This window comes from Cyprinodon tularosa, unplaced genomic scaffold (assembly GCF_016077235.1).
Source record: "Cyprinodon tularosa strain WSP-4 unplaced genomic scaffold, ASM1607723v1 ctg40, whole genome shotgun sequence".
Lineage (NCBI taxonomy): Eukaryota > Metazoa > Chordata > Actinopteri > Cyprinodontiformes > Cyprinodontidae > Cyprinodon > Cyprinodon tularosa.
Window position 1 is genome coordinate 3,557,155 of NW_024039119.1, and position 18,958 is coordinate 3,576,112.

Genomic DNA, 18,958 nt, shown 5'->3' on the forward strand with positions numbered 1-18,958 from the left:
TGCTGCTTCCATCAACACCCTTGTTTATAGATGTTGGAGATCAGCCTGTTTTCCAGTGTGGTCCTGTTTCTCTGACCGTGACTGAGTGGATGTGCTCTCTTCGTCCTCTGGCATGGGAACTGGCTCGGAGCTCGTCTGCCTGGCTGTGTGTTTCCTGGACGGGGCCGCCTTTTACAGCTGCTTTTTGTATCTCTGCTTCTGTCTCCTTGAACCCCAGTCGGCCTCGGCAGATGGCCGCTCACACTGAGCCTGGTTCTGCTGGAGGTTTCTTCCTGTTAAAAGGGAGTTTTTCCTCTCCACTGTCGCTACAAGTATGCTTAGTGTGAGGGATTGTATTTGAGTCAATGAGTCAATGCAATCAACTGGTTTTCCTTAGATAGAAAACTTTGTATCAATTTGACTGTATGATCTGGTTGAACTGTAAAGTGCCTTGGGATGACATGTGTTGTGAATTTGGCGCTATAGAAATAAACTGAATTGAATTGAATTGAAAATAGAGTAATCTCACTAGAGTAACCTTAGCGTTGGTTTGTTAGCCAATCAAAATCACTGTTGCCAGTCATTAAAGCAGGCTTTAATAGTTTTGGCTGTCAAGCCGGTAACAGGTTCTGCTGAATAATGAAATCAGCATCTCCATAAAGCTTGTCAGCACGGTGAAGAATTAAGTGCTCTCAAATTGTTGGTGGATGGCTGTGCTGACTTTAGACTTAATAAAACACAATGGATCAACACCAGCAGATGACACGGTCCCCGCAATCGTCACAGACTTCAAACAATGTCGGTTCAGTGGCTCTCCTCTCTCCCTTTAGACTCTGGGATATTGATTTCTATCTGAAAAACAGACTTTGGACCACTAAGCAAAAGTCCATTCTTTTTTCTACTTGGCTTAAATAAAACTTTTATTTTGTTCACAAATCTTTCTGTTTTTGTAAGGTATAAAGAGGTTAATCATTTAAAAAAAAAAAGGTTATTCAAATAAAATTGTTGGGACTATGTTATTGTTATATTTTATTCATTAAATTTATGAATTGAAGTTAAAAATATAATTGTGACTTCATCTTTACAAAATAAATGTGTTTTTATTTAGTTGGTTTGTTCACTCATTTTTTGATTCTGTCGCTGTAGCTTACTCATGAGTTTTTACGCATGTTTTATATGAGGGGGGGGGGGCCTCAGCTGAAAATGTACTAGTGTAGGGGGGCCTTGGCAAGGTAAAGTTTGGGGATTCTTGCTCTAGCGATCCTGAGTGTTTCTTATTGCCTGATCCGGACCCGTTCTACCTCTGAGCCTGCCTGTCCCCATTCTGATCTGTTTGCCTTACCTGTCTTAGGACCCCTGCTGGATTTCTTCATGCCTCTTCATGCTCTCTGTACTAGATTTCCCCATTGCATCTCTTCGGACCTCTGATTTCTTGGTTCTGACTACGGAGCATGTCTTCGACATCAGCTTTGGCCTTAACCTCTGGATTTGACAGCTTTCCTTCGTCTGCTCGCTTCTGGTCTCCTGCCTGTTCTCCGACCTCTGGGAGCCACAAGCTGGGCTCCTACTGTCAAAATCCTCCATTATGGATCATAAAGTTGGGCCTATTTTTCAGTGCTTGGTCCCGTTTCTCTCCTAGACATAGCTATGGGCTCAGCATTTACTGTGATTAACTGGATTTTCTCTCCTTCATCCCTTTGACATGAAAATCGGCTCATACATAGGTCATCTGCTTAACTATTTCTTTGTTAAACAGAGAGACCTGTGGAGCTAGTTTAACATTACCTTCTCTACCGTAGAAAATATTTATGGATCTGCCCTTTTTTGCTGTATGCCTGATTTTCTTGGAGGTTTCTTCCTGTTAAAATGTTTTTTCTCTCCACCATCACTGCATGCATGTTCAATGAGAGGGATTGCTCCAGAGTCGATGACACAGTAAGAGCAAATGTCCACTGTCACCACATGTTCATCCAAGAGAAGCGAATCCTGCAAAGTCATGACTCGATTCAGTCAGCTGGCTTTCTTTTGAAAACTTGTAACCATTCTGTCTGTATGATCTGACTGAATTGTCTCTGTAAAGTGCCTTGACATTGAATGTTCTTGATTTGAGCGATATGAATAAAATAAATTGCATTGAATTAATATTTTAATCTCTGTGGGAAAAATCGTGCTTTCAACTGTTAGATAGAAAAATGCTTAGAATACACCACTTTGTGAATAATGAAACTATCTGTAAGCTTCTGTTTATTTGGGATTACTAGAAAAAAAATAACTTTTGGATTGTATTCTGATTTGCGTTTTAGAAATACTGTTTTTTTCCACTATTTTCATAAGCAAGACCAAGCACTGTGGTTTGGCTTGCAGTTTATATCCAGTAGTCTATCAGGAGCCCAAGTGAACCTTTCATCCAACAAAAAGAAAAAAGAAAGAAATCAAACAAACAGCATGTTGTTACCAAAACAAGAGGTTTTCTATTGGCTTGTGAGATTCGAAAATATAAAGAGGTTGAGAGTCAGGCAGGCAGCAAGAGAGAAAGAGAGAGAGAAGGAGGGATGAGAAGTGCTGCTGCAGAACACACCTCATCTCCTCTTTAGCTGGAGGGATAGAGGGAGAAAGAGACTGTGCCAATTTTCTCCTCTGCTCCAGAGAGAGAGGGGGAGCCGGGGAAGTGATATTTTAGAAACCTTATCAGATAAACAAACATCAGACAGAGACAGATAGAGGAGAAAGGAAGAGAAGAGGCTTGGCGTACAAAGCATCCAAAAAGAGAACAAACGAAGACAGGAGGAGCGGCAGAGAGAGATGTAGTCAATGCTTCTGTTGCGGTAAGAGGCTTGAATGTTGTTGATATTCTTTGAGCTAGGAGGACATCCTAGCACACGCAGAGACATGCACACATGCAGCACTGAATGCATGCGCAACCACTTAAAGGGGATGACAGCAGGTGTGTGTGCGTGAGTTAAATAGAGAGGATTGTAGGGAAATACATGTTTGTGTCAGAGGATGTCAGCGTGCATGTTGGAACAGATGCAGAGGAATGCATCTTTCTTTAAGGAATCTTCTTATTTTTGATCTGCATCCAACACGTCTGTCTCTGTCATAACAACCCCCCACCACCCAGCTCTCCATCCTGCCCTGTTGCTTGGGCTCTCTGTACTGGGGAACATCTCATACATACAACCCAGATTTACAGAGAAAGAACAAAAAGGAGAAAATGTGTCAATATTCAGAATTTATTCTTAGTTCTCATGTAGTTTCAGCCGACAGCTTTTCTCGTAGGTTTCTGTTAGAGCTGGGGGATTACAGCGGATTATCGTAGAATTATCCCACTTCTGATCTTAATGTAGAGTTCAGAGCGAAAGGTTAGAAAGAACCAGGTGTCTGTAAGGGTTAGCTTATCTAATCAAGAGTCTACATATTGCTCAGGCAGATATTTATGCATTATCTTTTCATATTTTGTTTTATATCATCCTTAACAACCATAAAAAAATAAATTTGTGTGAGGAATGATTCAAACCAACCCACATGAAAAACAAGAAGAAACAAGAGAAAGAAGGAACAACAAAATGGTTATCCCATTTGAATAAATGAATAGTAATTCATATTTCAGACAGACAATTTGACAAAAAACAATAAATGAATCAACTAAATACACACAAAAAAGACTAATTGACATCAACCAAACCAAACACCAATTTTCAAGCTAACTAAATTCACCTAGACATATATAGAAACAAATCCATCACCAAAATAGACCTGTCAGTATATGCAGCTAGAGAAGTGACATTGATTGATGTAAATTGTCTGAAAAGGGGTATGAAGAAGTAAAACTTAGATTTCATACACACACACACACACACACACACACACACACACACATTTAAATCTCTTTTACTACAATTATATCTGTATTAATAATTTTAGGCCATGACCCAGGCTCTGGGGAATTTGGGAATTAGCAGGTCATGAGAAAGTCTTGTCCTCAGCTCTCTTGGTTGCTCTTTGCTTTTGATCTACGGGGAGCCAACACACTGTTGCCTTGTAGATCAGGCAATGTTCAAAAGCTTACAGCCTAAAAAAGCTTTTAGCATCTCCAAAACCCCCCACAAGATTTAGCAAAAGCAACTTTTGCTAAATAGCAATTTGAGTTTGGTTCTGTCAAGATTTGATTATGGATTGAGGACCCAAGAGCAGAGGCAGGAAGGCACATGTGAATTGTAAGTAAATTTAATGATGAATTTAAAGAACGGAAAACAGAGGCAGGTTATCAAAAAAATCCAAAATGTAAAACAAAGTCCAAATTAACAGGAAACCAGGAGATCCAAAAATCAAAAAGAAAAAGAGGTCCAAACAAAACAAGAAAACAGGAGTCCAAAATTCAAAGATCTAAAAAGGAAAAAAAACAAAAAAAAAAAACAAGAAAACACAAGTCAAACGTTACCCAAAAAACATGGAGTCATCAGGGGAAGAACTGTAACCAGGAGGAAGGCTCAGAGAGACGAGTTGGAGGAAGACAGATGAGATTAGACGAGGACCCAGCAAACAAAAACTGAAGAGGGAGAGCATTTTAAGGAGACTGAGACAAAGAGAAGAATAATGAGCAGATTGGGAACAGGTGAGCATAGGGCAGGAGAGGAAAAGAGCTAGGGAAAAAAGGAGAACACAAGAGGGCAGCAGAGGGACACAACAGAACTAAGACTGAGACAGTAACTGAGAAAAATCCAAAGAACACAACAAAATAAGAATGAAATCATAAACAAACTATAAAACAAAGAGCAAAGCAAAACTGAACATCAAAAGAAAAACATAACAGAAACAGAAACCGAACAGGTTCATTTAAGTAGAGAAGTCCTGCCATTGACAGACTTTTTCCTGCTGCATCTAAAGTTTCTACAGAACATCTGCAGAATACTAATGGCCCCTGAGAGCAGAAATATGCTGCATTTAGCCAAACTTTAAAAGATTGCACAGAGTTACGATGGTATCTAGGGATTCATACACATCTACTTTGTTCTACATTTATGAACAATTGAAATGACAAGGCAACGCTTTACTGGCACTTATCAGCACATGATTCTGCTGAAAAGGCTGTAAACGCTATGAGCTTTCCAGGACAAGCGATAAAAGCAGAGGAGATCAAAATTAAATGATGAATCCATTATTGAGCAGGTTGCATGTAAAAGGAAGAATGAGCTAAAATTAAAGCAAATGGATGATGGAGGGGTATGATGAGTCCTAAGAGGATAGAAATGCTCCTTTTTAGTGTTACTGCTGCTATAAACTGACTTATGTGCAGCAGTCACAACAACTCCTACCTTTAGCCTAAATTATATTTGTTTTTTTGAAAATATGTCTTTATAAAGCTTTAAATCATTTTCTACCTTGACAGACGGATAAACTCTGACATTTTTTCTCAAACTCTACAAAACACCTAACAAAAGCTGTAAAGCTTTTTTGCATTTTCTTCAAAGTAGGAGCATAAACTACATCATCTACCAGGATGAGAAGAGTTATGAAAAGCCAAGAGAGGTTATGGAATAGTTTAGTTTAAAAATCCAATAATAGTAATAATTAGACTGGCGGCTTTTATTGCAGTGGAAATAGATGTTTAAAACAACGTTGACCAAATGGAGTCTCAATCTGAATGAATTCAGATTTACTCTGTGGGATTCTATAGCTCAGGTTTTACAGAAATATCTTGTCAGGATAAATGCAGTAGGGACATTTTTTAACATGGATGCTGAGTCAGCAAATAGAGATAACAATGACATTTAATTCAAATTCATAACCAGAACATGCTAAATATTTGCAAACTTGGTGTTTGGTTAATAATTTCCAAAAGTGAATGTAGCTTACAGTAAGTCTTTGTTACTGTTTTCCTATTTTCTCTTGGTCATTAATTCCTTAATCTTACATTTAACCCTTTATAGGGTAATCAGTGAAATACTTTGAAAATTAAAATTTCAAGCCAATAGTGTTATTGGAATCCAGGGTAAGACCTTATTACCTTTGTAACATTAAAAAAATATGGATATCTTGATGGATAAAAATGAATGTCAATGTAGTAACAAGAAACGCCAACTTGCCCAAATATATTAAGAAAAATAACAAAAATGCTTCTATAAGAGATTAATTAAAAAGTCTCTGAGAGCGAAAGAAACATAGTTTTTTTTCTACAACATATACTTAGAAGCATTAATGCTGATACTGGCACCCTTTTCACATTGCGTTTTCACATTCTCTTCATTTAAAGTATTAATAAAAACATTTACTCTTGACCATTAAAAATGTTGTCGCTAAAGTCCAGCAGACCAATTGAATTGCCCCCTCGCTCCACGGGGAAGCCCGCCCCCAGAAGTGAAGAGAGCAGCTCAATCTGAATTCCTCCCACTTTAGCTCCTTCCTCCTATTCCTTTTCCTGATTTCCTGATAACCGCCACAATGGTTATGTTTCAGTGGTCCATCCCGTGTAGGGGCTTATCCTTCTATGACGGATATCTTGGAGATCAACAATGCCCTTTTAATTTTACGACTAAACTCATAATGTTACATCTTTAACACTGTAATATCCTGACTTTAATCTCCTAATATTATGACTTTATTCTCATGATACTAGCCTTTTATCCCATAATATTACAACATGTTTTTATAATATGCAGAGTTTATAATGATCTGTCTTTATCCTCATAAAATTACAGCCTATGAAAGACAGAATTCACCTTAGTCAGGCCCTGATACTCAATCGTAGGGTCGTGGTCCTAGTTCCTGTCAGCACTATTGTGACGGCACTTATTGTGGCGAATGCAGACTCTCTTCCACCGTGGGTTTGATGTCCTTACCTATTAGAAGTATCCAGATGGAGCCAGAGTAATCTGTAAAACACAACTTGAAAAGAACGCAATTCCTAAAACTGAATCTCAAAAAGGAGAAATTTGAAAAATAAAAGTTGAACTGACCAAAAAGTACTTATGAACAAATGCAAACAACTGAAATGTGGAAAAAAAATATTTTGATCAAATAAAATCTGAGAAAACAGCAAAGTTACTCTTAAGAGTTCTTAAAAGTCTTATTACTGGGTCGCATCTTTTGCAGATTTCCAATTCCAAAATGGGCTCTTTCCTTCAACAATAATAAAGCAAAATTCACATCATAACATTTGAGTTTATTGGAATCTCAGTTGGAACAAAGTGAGGGAGACACACATTAGTGTTGTTCTAGTTTACAGCGCAGAAAACAACAGATGGGCTTTACAAATTTTGCCTGCGTCTTATCTCTTTACAAAAAATCTCTGAATATCCACCTCATATATAACGCTTTTTAAACATGCCTAATGTATAAAATATATTAAGTTTTTTTTATTATTTATCAAAAAATGTCTACTAGTAGATGGAATGTAAAAAAAAAAAACTTCTGCAAAATCTGAGGTTTAGTTTGCACATGCCTTTAAGACATTAATGTGGAGAGATCTGTTATTTAATGCGAGCAGGTAATAGTAGACTCACCTTCCAGTCATGAGTCAAACAGAAACACATACACTCAAATATAAACGCAACAATTTTGGTTTTGCTCTCATTTTCTATGAGATGAACTCAAAGATCTAAAACTTTTTGCACATACTCAATATCACAATTTCCCTCAAATATTGTTCACAAACCAGTATAACACTGAGTTTGATTTCAGGGGCTGCATCCTCAGAAGGCCAGATTCATAGGCCGATGACGTCATAGCGCGGTGCCGAGGTCTGTTCGGATTGCAAGGCTCCTCGTTATGCGGCACATAATACAAGTTTGTGAATAGTTATGTCTGAAATTAATGAAAATATATTTTTTGAATGGTTATTGAGTCAGATATGTGGCGGTTAACGTTTGATTTATCCATCCATCCATTTTCTATCACGCCTATCCCAACCGGGGTGGTGGTGCCTATCACCAGCTGTACACGGGCGAGAGGCGGGGAACACCCTGGACAGGTCGCCAGTCCATCACAGGGCAACACAGAGAAAAACAGGACAAACAACCATTCACGCACACACTCACACCTAAGCAGAATTTAGAGAAGCCAATTAACCTATTAGTCATGTTTTTGGACTGTGGGAGGAAACTGGAGTACCCGGAGAAAACCCACGCATGCTCAGGGAGAACATGCTAACTCCATGCATAAAGACCCTGGGCAGAAGTCGAGCCCAGAACATTCTTGCTGCAAGGCAGCAGTGCTACCCCCTGCGCCACTGAGAAGCCATGAATGATTAATCTAAAAGTTTTTACCTGTCACTGTGTAAATGGGTTTGGTTGATATTAAAGGACAGATTCTAATATAGAGTGTTATAAATCTGATACAGTGCTGCTTTTAAAGCTTCTTGAAAATTGAAAAAGTTCTGTATTTATTCTTTTTCTGCTTTGCCTGTCAATTCTCACAGCTGCTAGGCGACAGAGCATACAGGTGGTGAAAGCTGTGGAAGGCTAGACTTGTTTGAATTCACTGCCAAAACTCTTCCGGTTTCTTTATTTTCACGGACCTCGAAGGTCTAGTCCATATAGACCGGGTCCTTGGAGGATGCAGCTTTTGAAATCAAACCTACCCTAAATCTGTGATAGTTAGCACTTCTTCTTTGCAGAGATAATCCATCCCACCTCACATGTGTGGCATATCAAGATGCCGATTACACACCATGGCTCTGTTCGAAAACCTAGGACGCATCCTTAGAAGACCGGATTCGAAGGCCGATTACGTCATAGCGCGGCGCCGAGGTCTGGTCGGATTCCAAGAGTCCTCGTTATGCGGCCTTAAAATGCGTCCTTCTTTTTGCCCGATTTGAAGGACGGGTCCGATGTATCCTCGGTATTCTTGGATATCCCAGGATTCATTGCGAGACCAAGCAAGCTGTGATCAGAGGAAAGGTTACAGTGGTGAAAATTGGAAGTTCAGTTTATTATAATACAACTCTGTGAATAGTTCCGTCTGAAATGAATGAAAATAGTTGTTTTAATGGTTATTGAGTCAGATATGTGGCGATAATGTTTGGTCTATCTAAAGGTTTTTATCTGTTACTGTGTAAATGGGTTTGGCTGGAATTTAAGGACAGATTCTAATATATTTGCAGGGTGGGGACTATAAATCTGATAGGATTTTTATCTTTTTATTGCTATTTTGCACAATATGCTTAACCTTGTATTTTTTGTTGTTGAATATTAGAGATTTTGCAGATATATTTTTTGTAAATATATTGTTTAGATTTACTTATATCTTTCTACCCCTTTTATAGAATAGAATAGAAAATCCCTTTATTGTCCCACAATGGGCAGATTTACAGCAGCAGAAAGATTATTGAAAATGGTCACACAAGAGAGAAGAATGTATAAGAATAACATAATAGGGAAGAGTTAAAATATAAACAATAAAATACTGTAAAGTGTTTTAACAATAAAACTGGGGAATAAATAACCAATATGCAGCTATGGACATTTTTACAGTAATGGATATTTGAAAATAGCAGCAACATCAGAGATGTGCAGAATGACAGCAGCAGGTTATTTAACTGACTAAGGTTTCTATCATTACATTTGATTTGATTTGTTCCTGCTCCCGGTGGTTGGAACATTTATTCCATTCTGGATTCTTGTGAGTGTAGTCTTTGTTCACTTCACAATAAAAAAGAAATAAATAAACAGTTTTGAAAACTTCTGTATTCATTCTTTTCCTGCTTTGTGTGTCAGCGTTCACGGTTGCTAAGCAACAGAGCATACGGCGGTAAAACCCGCCAAAGGGTAGACCTGGTCGAATTTACAGCCAAAACTCTTCCGGTCTCCTTATTTTCAAGGACTTCGAAGGATCCAGTCTAGGTAGACCGCGTCCTTGGAGGACCCGTCCTAGGTTTTCGAACAGAGCCCATGACTAAGACATAAGACCGGCAGTCAATCATCAGCAGTAAGGCCCATCCACCTGTACGTAATAAGTCTCCATGGTAACCGACTGTCATACAGGTGGTGTTAGTCTCAGCTACTTCCATTACATCTTTGGATTTTTTAGGATATATATATATATATATATATATATATATATATATATGTATATTAGACTAGATATCTGTTTGTTTTCACGTTCTGTTCCACTCTATTTCATTCTATTTTATTCCTTTCACTATTCCATCACCTAAAGAGGAAACATTAGATTACTGAAGTGCTGTCAAAGGTGAAAAGTCCTCAGTCAAAAGCAGGATGAGAGCACAGAGTCTGTCAATGTCAGTGTTTGCTCTGACTTTACACTTTCATACCCAAAGGGGAGGTGGATGGCAAATTGTTTACAACACTAGCAGTGGGAAAATGGTTTCTCAGTGAGTTATCATGAGATCAGACTTTGTGTTTCTCTGCAGCTGCATGAAAGCCAGCTCTGTTAGATGTCCATCCGTGTGGCAAAGGACAGAAGCCTGTCTCACCAAGACTACATGACAACATAAAGACATCACATAAACCAAGCAGTCATAGTATATAAAGCTAAGGTTACCATAGTTTCCATCACATACCCGATTTATATTCACATATTAACATTTCATCCCATAATCATTTTTTTTGTTTGTTTTTTGGTTAAATCCAATTGAACCATTCCCTTTGACTCAGCTTTTCTTGGTTTCTGATGTATTATATGAGCTTTTTAAAGATAAATTTATTGTTGCTGTTTTTTATTTTACACATTTTCTCTGTCAACTTTTTTTTTTACTAGCCAGTTGACCCCAAGACATAGAGTGAATTTTATTTCATTATTGTCACAAAAAAAAGTTATTTAAATTAAAATGTAAAATAACTTTTATTCAAAACAAATTTGAGAGTAACTTTGCTGGGTTTTTCAGATTGTATTTCTACTGCTTTTCTTTATTTTTAAATATGTTTAACTTTATCATTTTTAATATATTTTTTCTGCTTCTCAGATTGAGTTTTTGAAATGAATTAGACAAGAATGTAGGAAGTGAATTCTTTTCTAATTGTGTTTTATAAATCAAATTTTTTTCACATATCCCCAATACAAACACTCGGTGAAAGGCATTTTAGAAAGAATGCAACTCATAAAACTCAATCTCAAAATGTGAAATTTGATGGAAAAAGAAGGTTAAAAAAAAGTTTTTTAAGGTTTTTTTCTGGATTTTATTTTCTTTCAAATAATAAAAAAAAACAAATTTCACTTCCATCTATAAAACCTGTTCTTTTTTGCAACAAGCTTTAATTGTGATTGCATAACCACATTTTCTTACAGTTAAGGAGGCATGGAAATTACAACCAATTCTTAGTTCTCAAAGCAGGCGGAAATGTCTGTTTAAGATCTGTACAACAAATTTAATAGAACACAGAGCCTTTGTATAACTATAATATATGTAGAGAAAATGGTGACAAAACTGGTGTAAACTCACCAACACTTAATCCAGCTGCTTTGGATCTATTTCTATAAAAATGTAAAACAAAAAAAACCCAAAAAACATAAACCCTTTATTCCCATAAAATTGCTTATGCAAATACTTTATTATTTAAGTGTTGAAAATTAGAAGAAAATGCAGTTAAACTTTATTCCCATTGATAAAAAAAGGGCAAATGGTCATAAATGAAACACAGAATAATGATAATTTATTGGCTGGTGTCCATAAATCTGCAGATGGATACATACCCTTGCAGTGCACGACCAAACCTGCAGTGCTTCAGTGTTTTTTAAAGTATGTGATGATACATATGTTTGATTTAACAGGAAACACCAAAGATAAAGCTTTGCAAAATATGTATACAAAGAATGACTAAAAATGCAGCACTACTAAAAAAAGAACATGTTACTTCTTTTAGATAGCCTTTGCATCATGTCATATATTTTCTTTTTGTTTTGCAGATAAAATCTGGTGTTGAGATAAGGTGGGTTGAATAAAAAAGATTGAGTTTTTCTTTAACTAATTTATTCAATTAGTGGTCTGCTTTGACTGCTGCCAAACATCTATGATGTTAGAATGATAATTACGTAATATGAATACTAAGTTGTTCCTGATACGGAGGCCCGAGATGATGAAAACCTATTAATGTGTGTGTCTCTTTTTAAGTTTGTTTCAGCAGCAACTCCTGCTGTACCCATTAGAGTCTTAACTACAGAAGACTGATGATATAAAAGATCCTTGGGGTCTAATTTAAATGTTTCATAATGAACAACATCTGTGGGAGGCAACACTCTGACTACGTTATGTGAAGTAGTTCCATGAAATATTGATGCACATGTTGCATGATTTCATCACTCCTGCCTGAGAATAACAGCAAAAATCCCAACAGAACATAATTTGTTCTGTTCTTAATAGGATAGAATCAAATCAAATACAATAGAACAAAACAGACTTTATTGTTACCTATGTTATGGACTCTTGGATGCATAGTGAATAGAAATAGCTGCTCTTACAAAAAATTTATATACCTAATTATACCATCATTATTCTCTTAAATGGATCCATGACTAGTTGAACATATTGGCCTAACTATATTTCCAAATTAACGTTAAAATTACAGTTTTGACACAAAGAAACTCATACATACTTAGAAAAAAAATGGCATTGGCACTTAAATGCTTAATTCAAGAAAAAATGCTATTATTTTAAACTTAATTAGGTTTCATATTTTTGCAGTGTGATTTTTAACCTGTTTTACAGTTTTTTAACCTGTGCGATGCATACTGGGATGATGACACAGTTAGCTATTATTGGACTGGAACCTACAGACTGAACACAGAAATATTAAGCTTTGTGTAAAATTTCACACAGCAGCCGGAAGTGACCCATATCCATTCTTTTCCCATATGTGACCTGTATCTGATCTTTTCATAATAGTCTGAACAACACAGATCCGATTTTATCCAATGCGACCCAGGCCACTTGGCTATGTGGTCCTGAATCCGATATGAATCTGATCTTTTCAAATGCGACCTGCGTCTGAACAGTTATCACAGTAATACGTGACAAAGTGCGCTCCTTTTCCACTACAGTAAATATGGGACAGGTACTTCTATTTCTAAACACGTGACGATTCCATTTTTCAAGGCACGGTTGGCAACCCTAGTATAGACAGAGCTAGTGCTACAGGAACTAGCCTACATCATTTACCTTTATCATTTAAATGTATTTAAACTAAAAAGCTTACAGTATTTTCACTGTGTTGCATTTAAAATAAATATTTCTCAAATAAAATCCACTATTAAAACAAATCACAGATCCTTTTAAATTATGCTTTTAACTCATACAATCATTGTCATTTATTTTACAGGCAGTTTTCCGGAATTTTTAATGTCAAAAATGGGAAAATACAAAAACTGCAGTTTTTAAAGGATTTCATTAATTGGAAAAAAATCTGTTAAAACAAGGTTGAATCTATGTGAAGAAGTAGTTGCCAATCTGAAACTAATAATTGGCTATCTTTGGCAGCCAGGACGACGGAGTATTAAGGCCAGGCTAAAGACATTTTTTTTCCTTCTATTTTGACAATAAAGTCGTAAATTATGATAATAAAGTCGTAAAATTACGAGAAAAAAGTTGCAATGAGAATATTCATAAAATAACAAGAATAAAGTCGTAACACTATGGAATAAGGTAATAAAATTACAAGAATAAAGTCGTAGTATTAGGAGAATAAAGTCCTAAAATTAGGAGAAACAAGTTATAATTTATGACAACTGTTACACGAAGCACTGTCTTCTCTAAAATGAGGAATATCGAGCATCATGTGAAGTTTTTACGTTGGCTCTGGTTTGACAAATAAGGAAATCTTTTTGCACCAGCATCAAATTGGACAGGATGTCAAAGTGGACTCAGGTTGCTGTTTGGTGGAGCTGGTCTTTGATGTATGATCACTTCATTCTTGTAATACTACAACTTTATTCTCGCAATATGACCTTATTCTAGTGCTTTTATGACTTTATTCTCATAATATTACGACTTTATTCTGGAAATAGAAAAAATATCTAGCCTGGCCCCAATACTCTGTCATGCAGCCAGAACCATCAATAATAATTTGAGACTTTAAATAGACCACTGCAGACCATTAATTTTTGCATCATAAGGCTGCTGATGGCTGGGTGGGATTTTTTTTTAGAGAGCAGAATTTATGGTTTCATCAATGGCAACTAGTTTTATAGGTCCAAAATCAGCTAAGCAGCTGTAGACCATCCATCCATCCATTCATCCATCCATCAGGCGGGGTACACCCTGGACAGGTCCCCAGTCCATCGCAGGACCAGCTATAGACCCTCCAAATTAAAGTCCTAATTCAGAGGACTAATAAACCAAACTATATATGACAGACACATTCCACATTCCCTTCTTTTTATATAACTCTACAGAAATAAATTCCTTTCTTTATTTATAATTGAGGTTTTATTTTTGGTATAGAGTATAGGTGTTCATGTTATTTTTGGTCTGCAGTGGTTTTGGACTTAGATCTCTCCCATGAATTATTTTTTTTCCCAGTCTCTTCCTTATGATTGAAGCATAAACATAGTTCTGTAGTGCTTTGAACTTAATTTTCGATTCTTCTTCTGTCACCTTCTGACTGAGTTGTCAGTGTGTTCTTGGAGTAAGTTTGGTAGGCTGATCCCTCCTTGAAAGTTTCACCGCTGCTCAATATTTTCTCCATTTTTAGTTCATGACAATGACTGTTCTTCTGCAGTCTCAAGATTGCACTGTAATGCTTTGCAAATGCCATTTTTTCCCTAGTCTGTTTTTCTCCAGATAAGAGCATGATTGTTACTTTCAGAGATCTTTTATCCTTCTTGTTGTTATGCAAGTTTGATTTAATAATTGTAGTTGGTTCTACTACTGAGGCCTTTTTTGAGGTTTCTCAGTACAGTACTTCCAAATAGAAAAGCTCTGTTACTGAATCTGTTTCTTATCTTGTGTTTCTGAAAACAGTGACCAAAGGAATGAGTCATCCACCTGCAGCCAGATCTTCGCTCTGACAAGGGAACACTCTGATGCTCTGACAACGAACACCTTTGTCAGCCAGCAGCTTTACCACTGCAAAGTCGCACATTGTAAAGAAGAGTTATTAAAATTCGGAGATTCATTTCCATTTGTCATATCACTATAAAACCAATACCATTTTAACATTATGCTATGAGTAGTGAAAGCAAACCATCTGCTCTACTGTTACAGTCGGCTCACACGTCTCCACTTCAAATGATTCACCTCTCATCTCCATAACAAAGTCTTCCTCACCTTGTCTGAATCACCTCCTGAGAGGATTATGAGGCCAGCCTTAGCTCTCCTACAATCATATTGTCTCTTGTATGTGTTTAGCACTATGTGCGTGCCCGTTGTTGTGGGCTCGCTGCCACCGGCACTGCCGTGGTATGTTCCGTGCCCTGTGAGATGTGTGTGTCAGATCAAGCCATGGTTCTCCCTGGATTCCGTCTACCACGAAGCTCCCACAGTGGACTGTAACAATCTATTGTTGACAAAGCTGCCCTATCCCTTACCACTGAACACCCATACCCTTCGCCTTCAGAGTAACCTGCTATCAGCACTGGACACTGCCGTGCTACATGGACTCCCCAACCTCACCGACTTGGACCTTTCACAGAACCGCTTCAGTTATGTTAAAATGATTACTCAGAGTTCACCCCTGCCTTCTCTGCTCTCCATACACCTTGAGGAAAACCATCTCACTCACCTTCCAGAGGCCTCCTTCTCATTACTGTCAGCTTTACAAGAACTTTTTCTCAGTCATAACAACCTCCATTTAGTTGCACCCGGAGCCTTTAATGGTCTTAACTCCCTTCGCCGTCTTCACATCAATAACAACAGACTCACAACGATTGACCCCCGATGGTTCAGGGCTTTGCCTCAGCTGGAAGTTCTCATGCTTGGGGGTAATCCAGTCCAAGCTCTACCAGAAAGAGGCTTTGTGGCACTAAAGTCCCTTCGGAGCCTTGTGCTTGGCGGTATGGGTCTGAGAGGTTTGGCTGAGAAGGCACTTGAAGGGCTTGAAGAACTGGAAAGCCTTTCCTTCTTTGACAACCATCTTACTAAGGTACCCAGACAAGCCCTGAAAAGAGTTCCAGGACTCAAGTTCCTTGACCTCAACAAAAACCGTATCAAACTGATTGAGACTGGGGATTTTAAAGACATGGTGAATCTAAAAGAGCTAGGTCTGAACAACATGGAAGAGCTTGTATCAATAGATAAAGCCTCTCTAGAGAACTTACCAGAGCTTACAAAGCTAGAGATCACCAACAACCCCCGTTTGTCTTATGTTCATCCTCAGGCTTTTGTCAGGCTAAACAGACTGGAGAGTCTTATGCTAAACTCTAATTCTCTAAGTGCTCTCCACCAGAACATCATACTCTCTCTGCCAAGTCTTCAAGAGGTCAGTCTACACTCCAACCCACTGCGATGTGACTGCCTGTTCCACTGGGCCGCCAGGGACACCTCTCATCCTCGCGTTGAAAGGGTCACGCAAATGAAGGCAGAAGCAGCCCCGGTGGTTCGCTTCATCCAACCTGAGGCTACCTTGTGCTCTGCACCCTCAGAACTAAGAGCACGCAGAGTAAGAGAGGTCTCTTCAGGAGAGATGTCTACATCCTGTCTCCCAACTATTCCTGCTAGTTCTCTTCCCTCCTATGTTGGGGTTCAAGAAGGAGGTAAACTGGTTTTACACTGCCGGGCACTTGCGGAGCCAACTCCTGAACTGTACTGGGTGACCCCCTCTGGACTGAGACTCGGACCTTCAACAAACAGTACGTCCGGAGGTTTGTCAGCTTCGGCAGTCTGTATAAATGCAACTTCTGATGGCTTTAACAACAAATCTGCCACCAGTTACAAGCATATGCAAGCCCAAAATGATACTGTTTGCCAATTTTTCAAACACTACCAGCTACTGCCTGAGGGAAATCTAGAGATTAGCAGGATTACATTCAGAGAGGCAGGGCTGTATACCTGTGTGGCAGAGAATGGATTAGGAGCAGATACGCGGAGCGTTACGGTAGGAGTACACAACAGAGGGAAAAATAGAAAAAGGGTGGTGGTGACTAAACAGAAGAAACTTCAAGCCATCAATATAGATGCAAGGTTAGAGTTGAACAAGGTTGGAGAACACTACGCTATCTTGTCCTGGCAGAGCAGACAAAACCTCCCTTCTACTCGCCTATCTTGGCAGGCCGTGCACTCAAACACTGACTCCCACTCACCAACATACACCACACGGATTCTTGCAGGCACGCAGAGCTTCAACCTGACTCACCTGCAGGCGGATACAATTTACAGAGTGTGTCTACATCTAGGAATCAGTGAGGATGGCTTGTATGCCAACAGAGGTTCAGGGGAAAGCAAAAAACATTGTGTGTCATTCAGAACCCAGTCTGTGCCAGAGCCAAGGTCCGGTCTGCAGTTAAATCCAGAACTGACCTCCGTAGCGGTCACACTACTGCTTCTTGCGTACATACTGCTGCTATCGGTGCAAGGCTGGGACGCCCCACCTGTTGAGGAAGCAGGGAAGCATCACAATCCCCTCATTCTGGATGTTAAGGGTCCCAAGACTGTTATAATCACTCAGAAGAAAAAAGAAAATAATGAAGAACAAACAGATATGAAAGAAAAGCTGGCATCATATTATATCATTTGAGATATTTATACCCATTTTAATGCAGACATGTTAAATTGGGACATATCTATGACATGGAACATAAAATGAACACTTTAGCACTCACACAAATGAAGGAATCAGAGCATATGATGTAAGGAGAGATTTGTATTTATTTTATATAAACATAAAGTATATATTGACTTTGTTTCTCTGTTGAGATGTGTTGTACAGATTGCTTATCTCCCCTGGCCAGGGAAATAAGGCTGGACAATTCTGCTTCGGGTGAAACGAGAAGAAACAACTGAGCCTGATCTGCCTATGAATACTGGACTGAAACTAAAGTTGGCTTCATTTAGAAATGGATATTTACAGAAGAGAGCAGCTATGCCCTCTGGGATGTTGTCCTGTTTAAAGTTAACATGTGTCACGGACTTGAGCATACTTTCTCAAAGCTAATAAATCTGCTTAACGATGGGCGCTGAAGGAACTTTCTGCTTGTTTGGACGGTTTAAGGCAAACGGATGGATGTACACAGCGCTTTTTGCTTTGCTCTTGGACTGAGAAGTCCATCTTGCATCTGGTGAGCTCATCCCTGATACAACATCCCACATCTAAAAACATGTTTTGAAATAAAAGTGATTAAAAGTGGCTTTTTTGAGCTTTAAAAATTACTTCTTTTTTCTATCTTCTTATCAAAGATTGAGTTTTGATGCATTAAAAATCTTAATTTGACAGGGTATGGGATTTATAAAAAGAAATTAAATAAGTAATAATATTACATCATATCTGGAGAGCTTAGTTTTTCCACTAAACCAATAAGAATACCGGTACTAGTGGAGTTTAACATATGATGCCTTCTTAGCAACACAAGACACAGTATGTCCCCTGCTGGAGGAGGGATGCAACTGAGAGGCCTGATTAAAGCACTGGAAGATGTGATGGTTCCAAATCATGTATTCACTAATGTTGCATCACACTGGAACTGTTTTTAAGATTTCTAATGAATTTAATGCTGATAAGAAAAACTATTTGAAAGAAATTTGCATGTGACCTGTCCTGAGTGTAAGCTGCCTCTTCCCTTATTACCGCTGGTTGTCACCTATGGTCCCTCAACCCTACAAGAATGAGCAGGTAGGGACAAAAGATGGTTGGAATATATACATGAGGGAAAAAAATATGGATTGGATAAAGATCGCCCCTACGCTTTAGTTTAGTTTTTGGCACCTGAGGAAGGAGCTGATTGGCTGACCTGAGTGAACGGGAGGGTGCATGAAGGTGCAGCAACTCAGAAAGATAAGATGGAGCAAGACCATTGAGAGACTTAAAAACAAATAAAAGAACTTTAAAATTAATCCTAAAATGTACATGGAGCCAGTGTAATGATGCTAAAATTGGGG

At 38.3% G+C, this 18,958-nt stretch overlaps 1 protein-coding gene across 1 annotated transcript; it reads left to right on the top strand.

Annotated features, from left to right (window-relative positions):
- The first annotated feature begins 2,522 nt into the window (after positions 1–2,522).
- Positions 2,523–18,210, top strand: LOC119791785 (leucine-rich repeat neuronal protein 2-like). Its single transcript, XM_038298093.1, has 2 exons — positions 2,523–2,804; positions 14,891–18,210. Exon 2 carries the CDS (start codon positions 15,225–15,227, stop codon positions 17,598–17,600), a length of 2,376 nt encoding a protein of 791 aa, XP_038154021.1. The 5' UTR covers positions 2,523–2,804; positions 14,891–15,224; the 3' UTR covers positions 17,601–18,210.
- Positions 18,211–18,958: the final 748 nt, after the last annotated feature.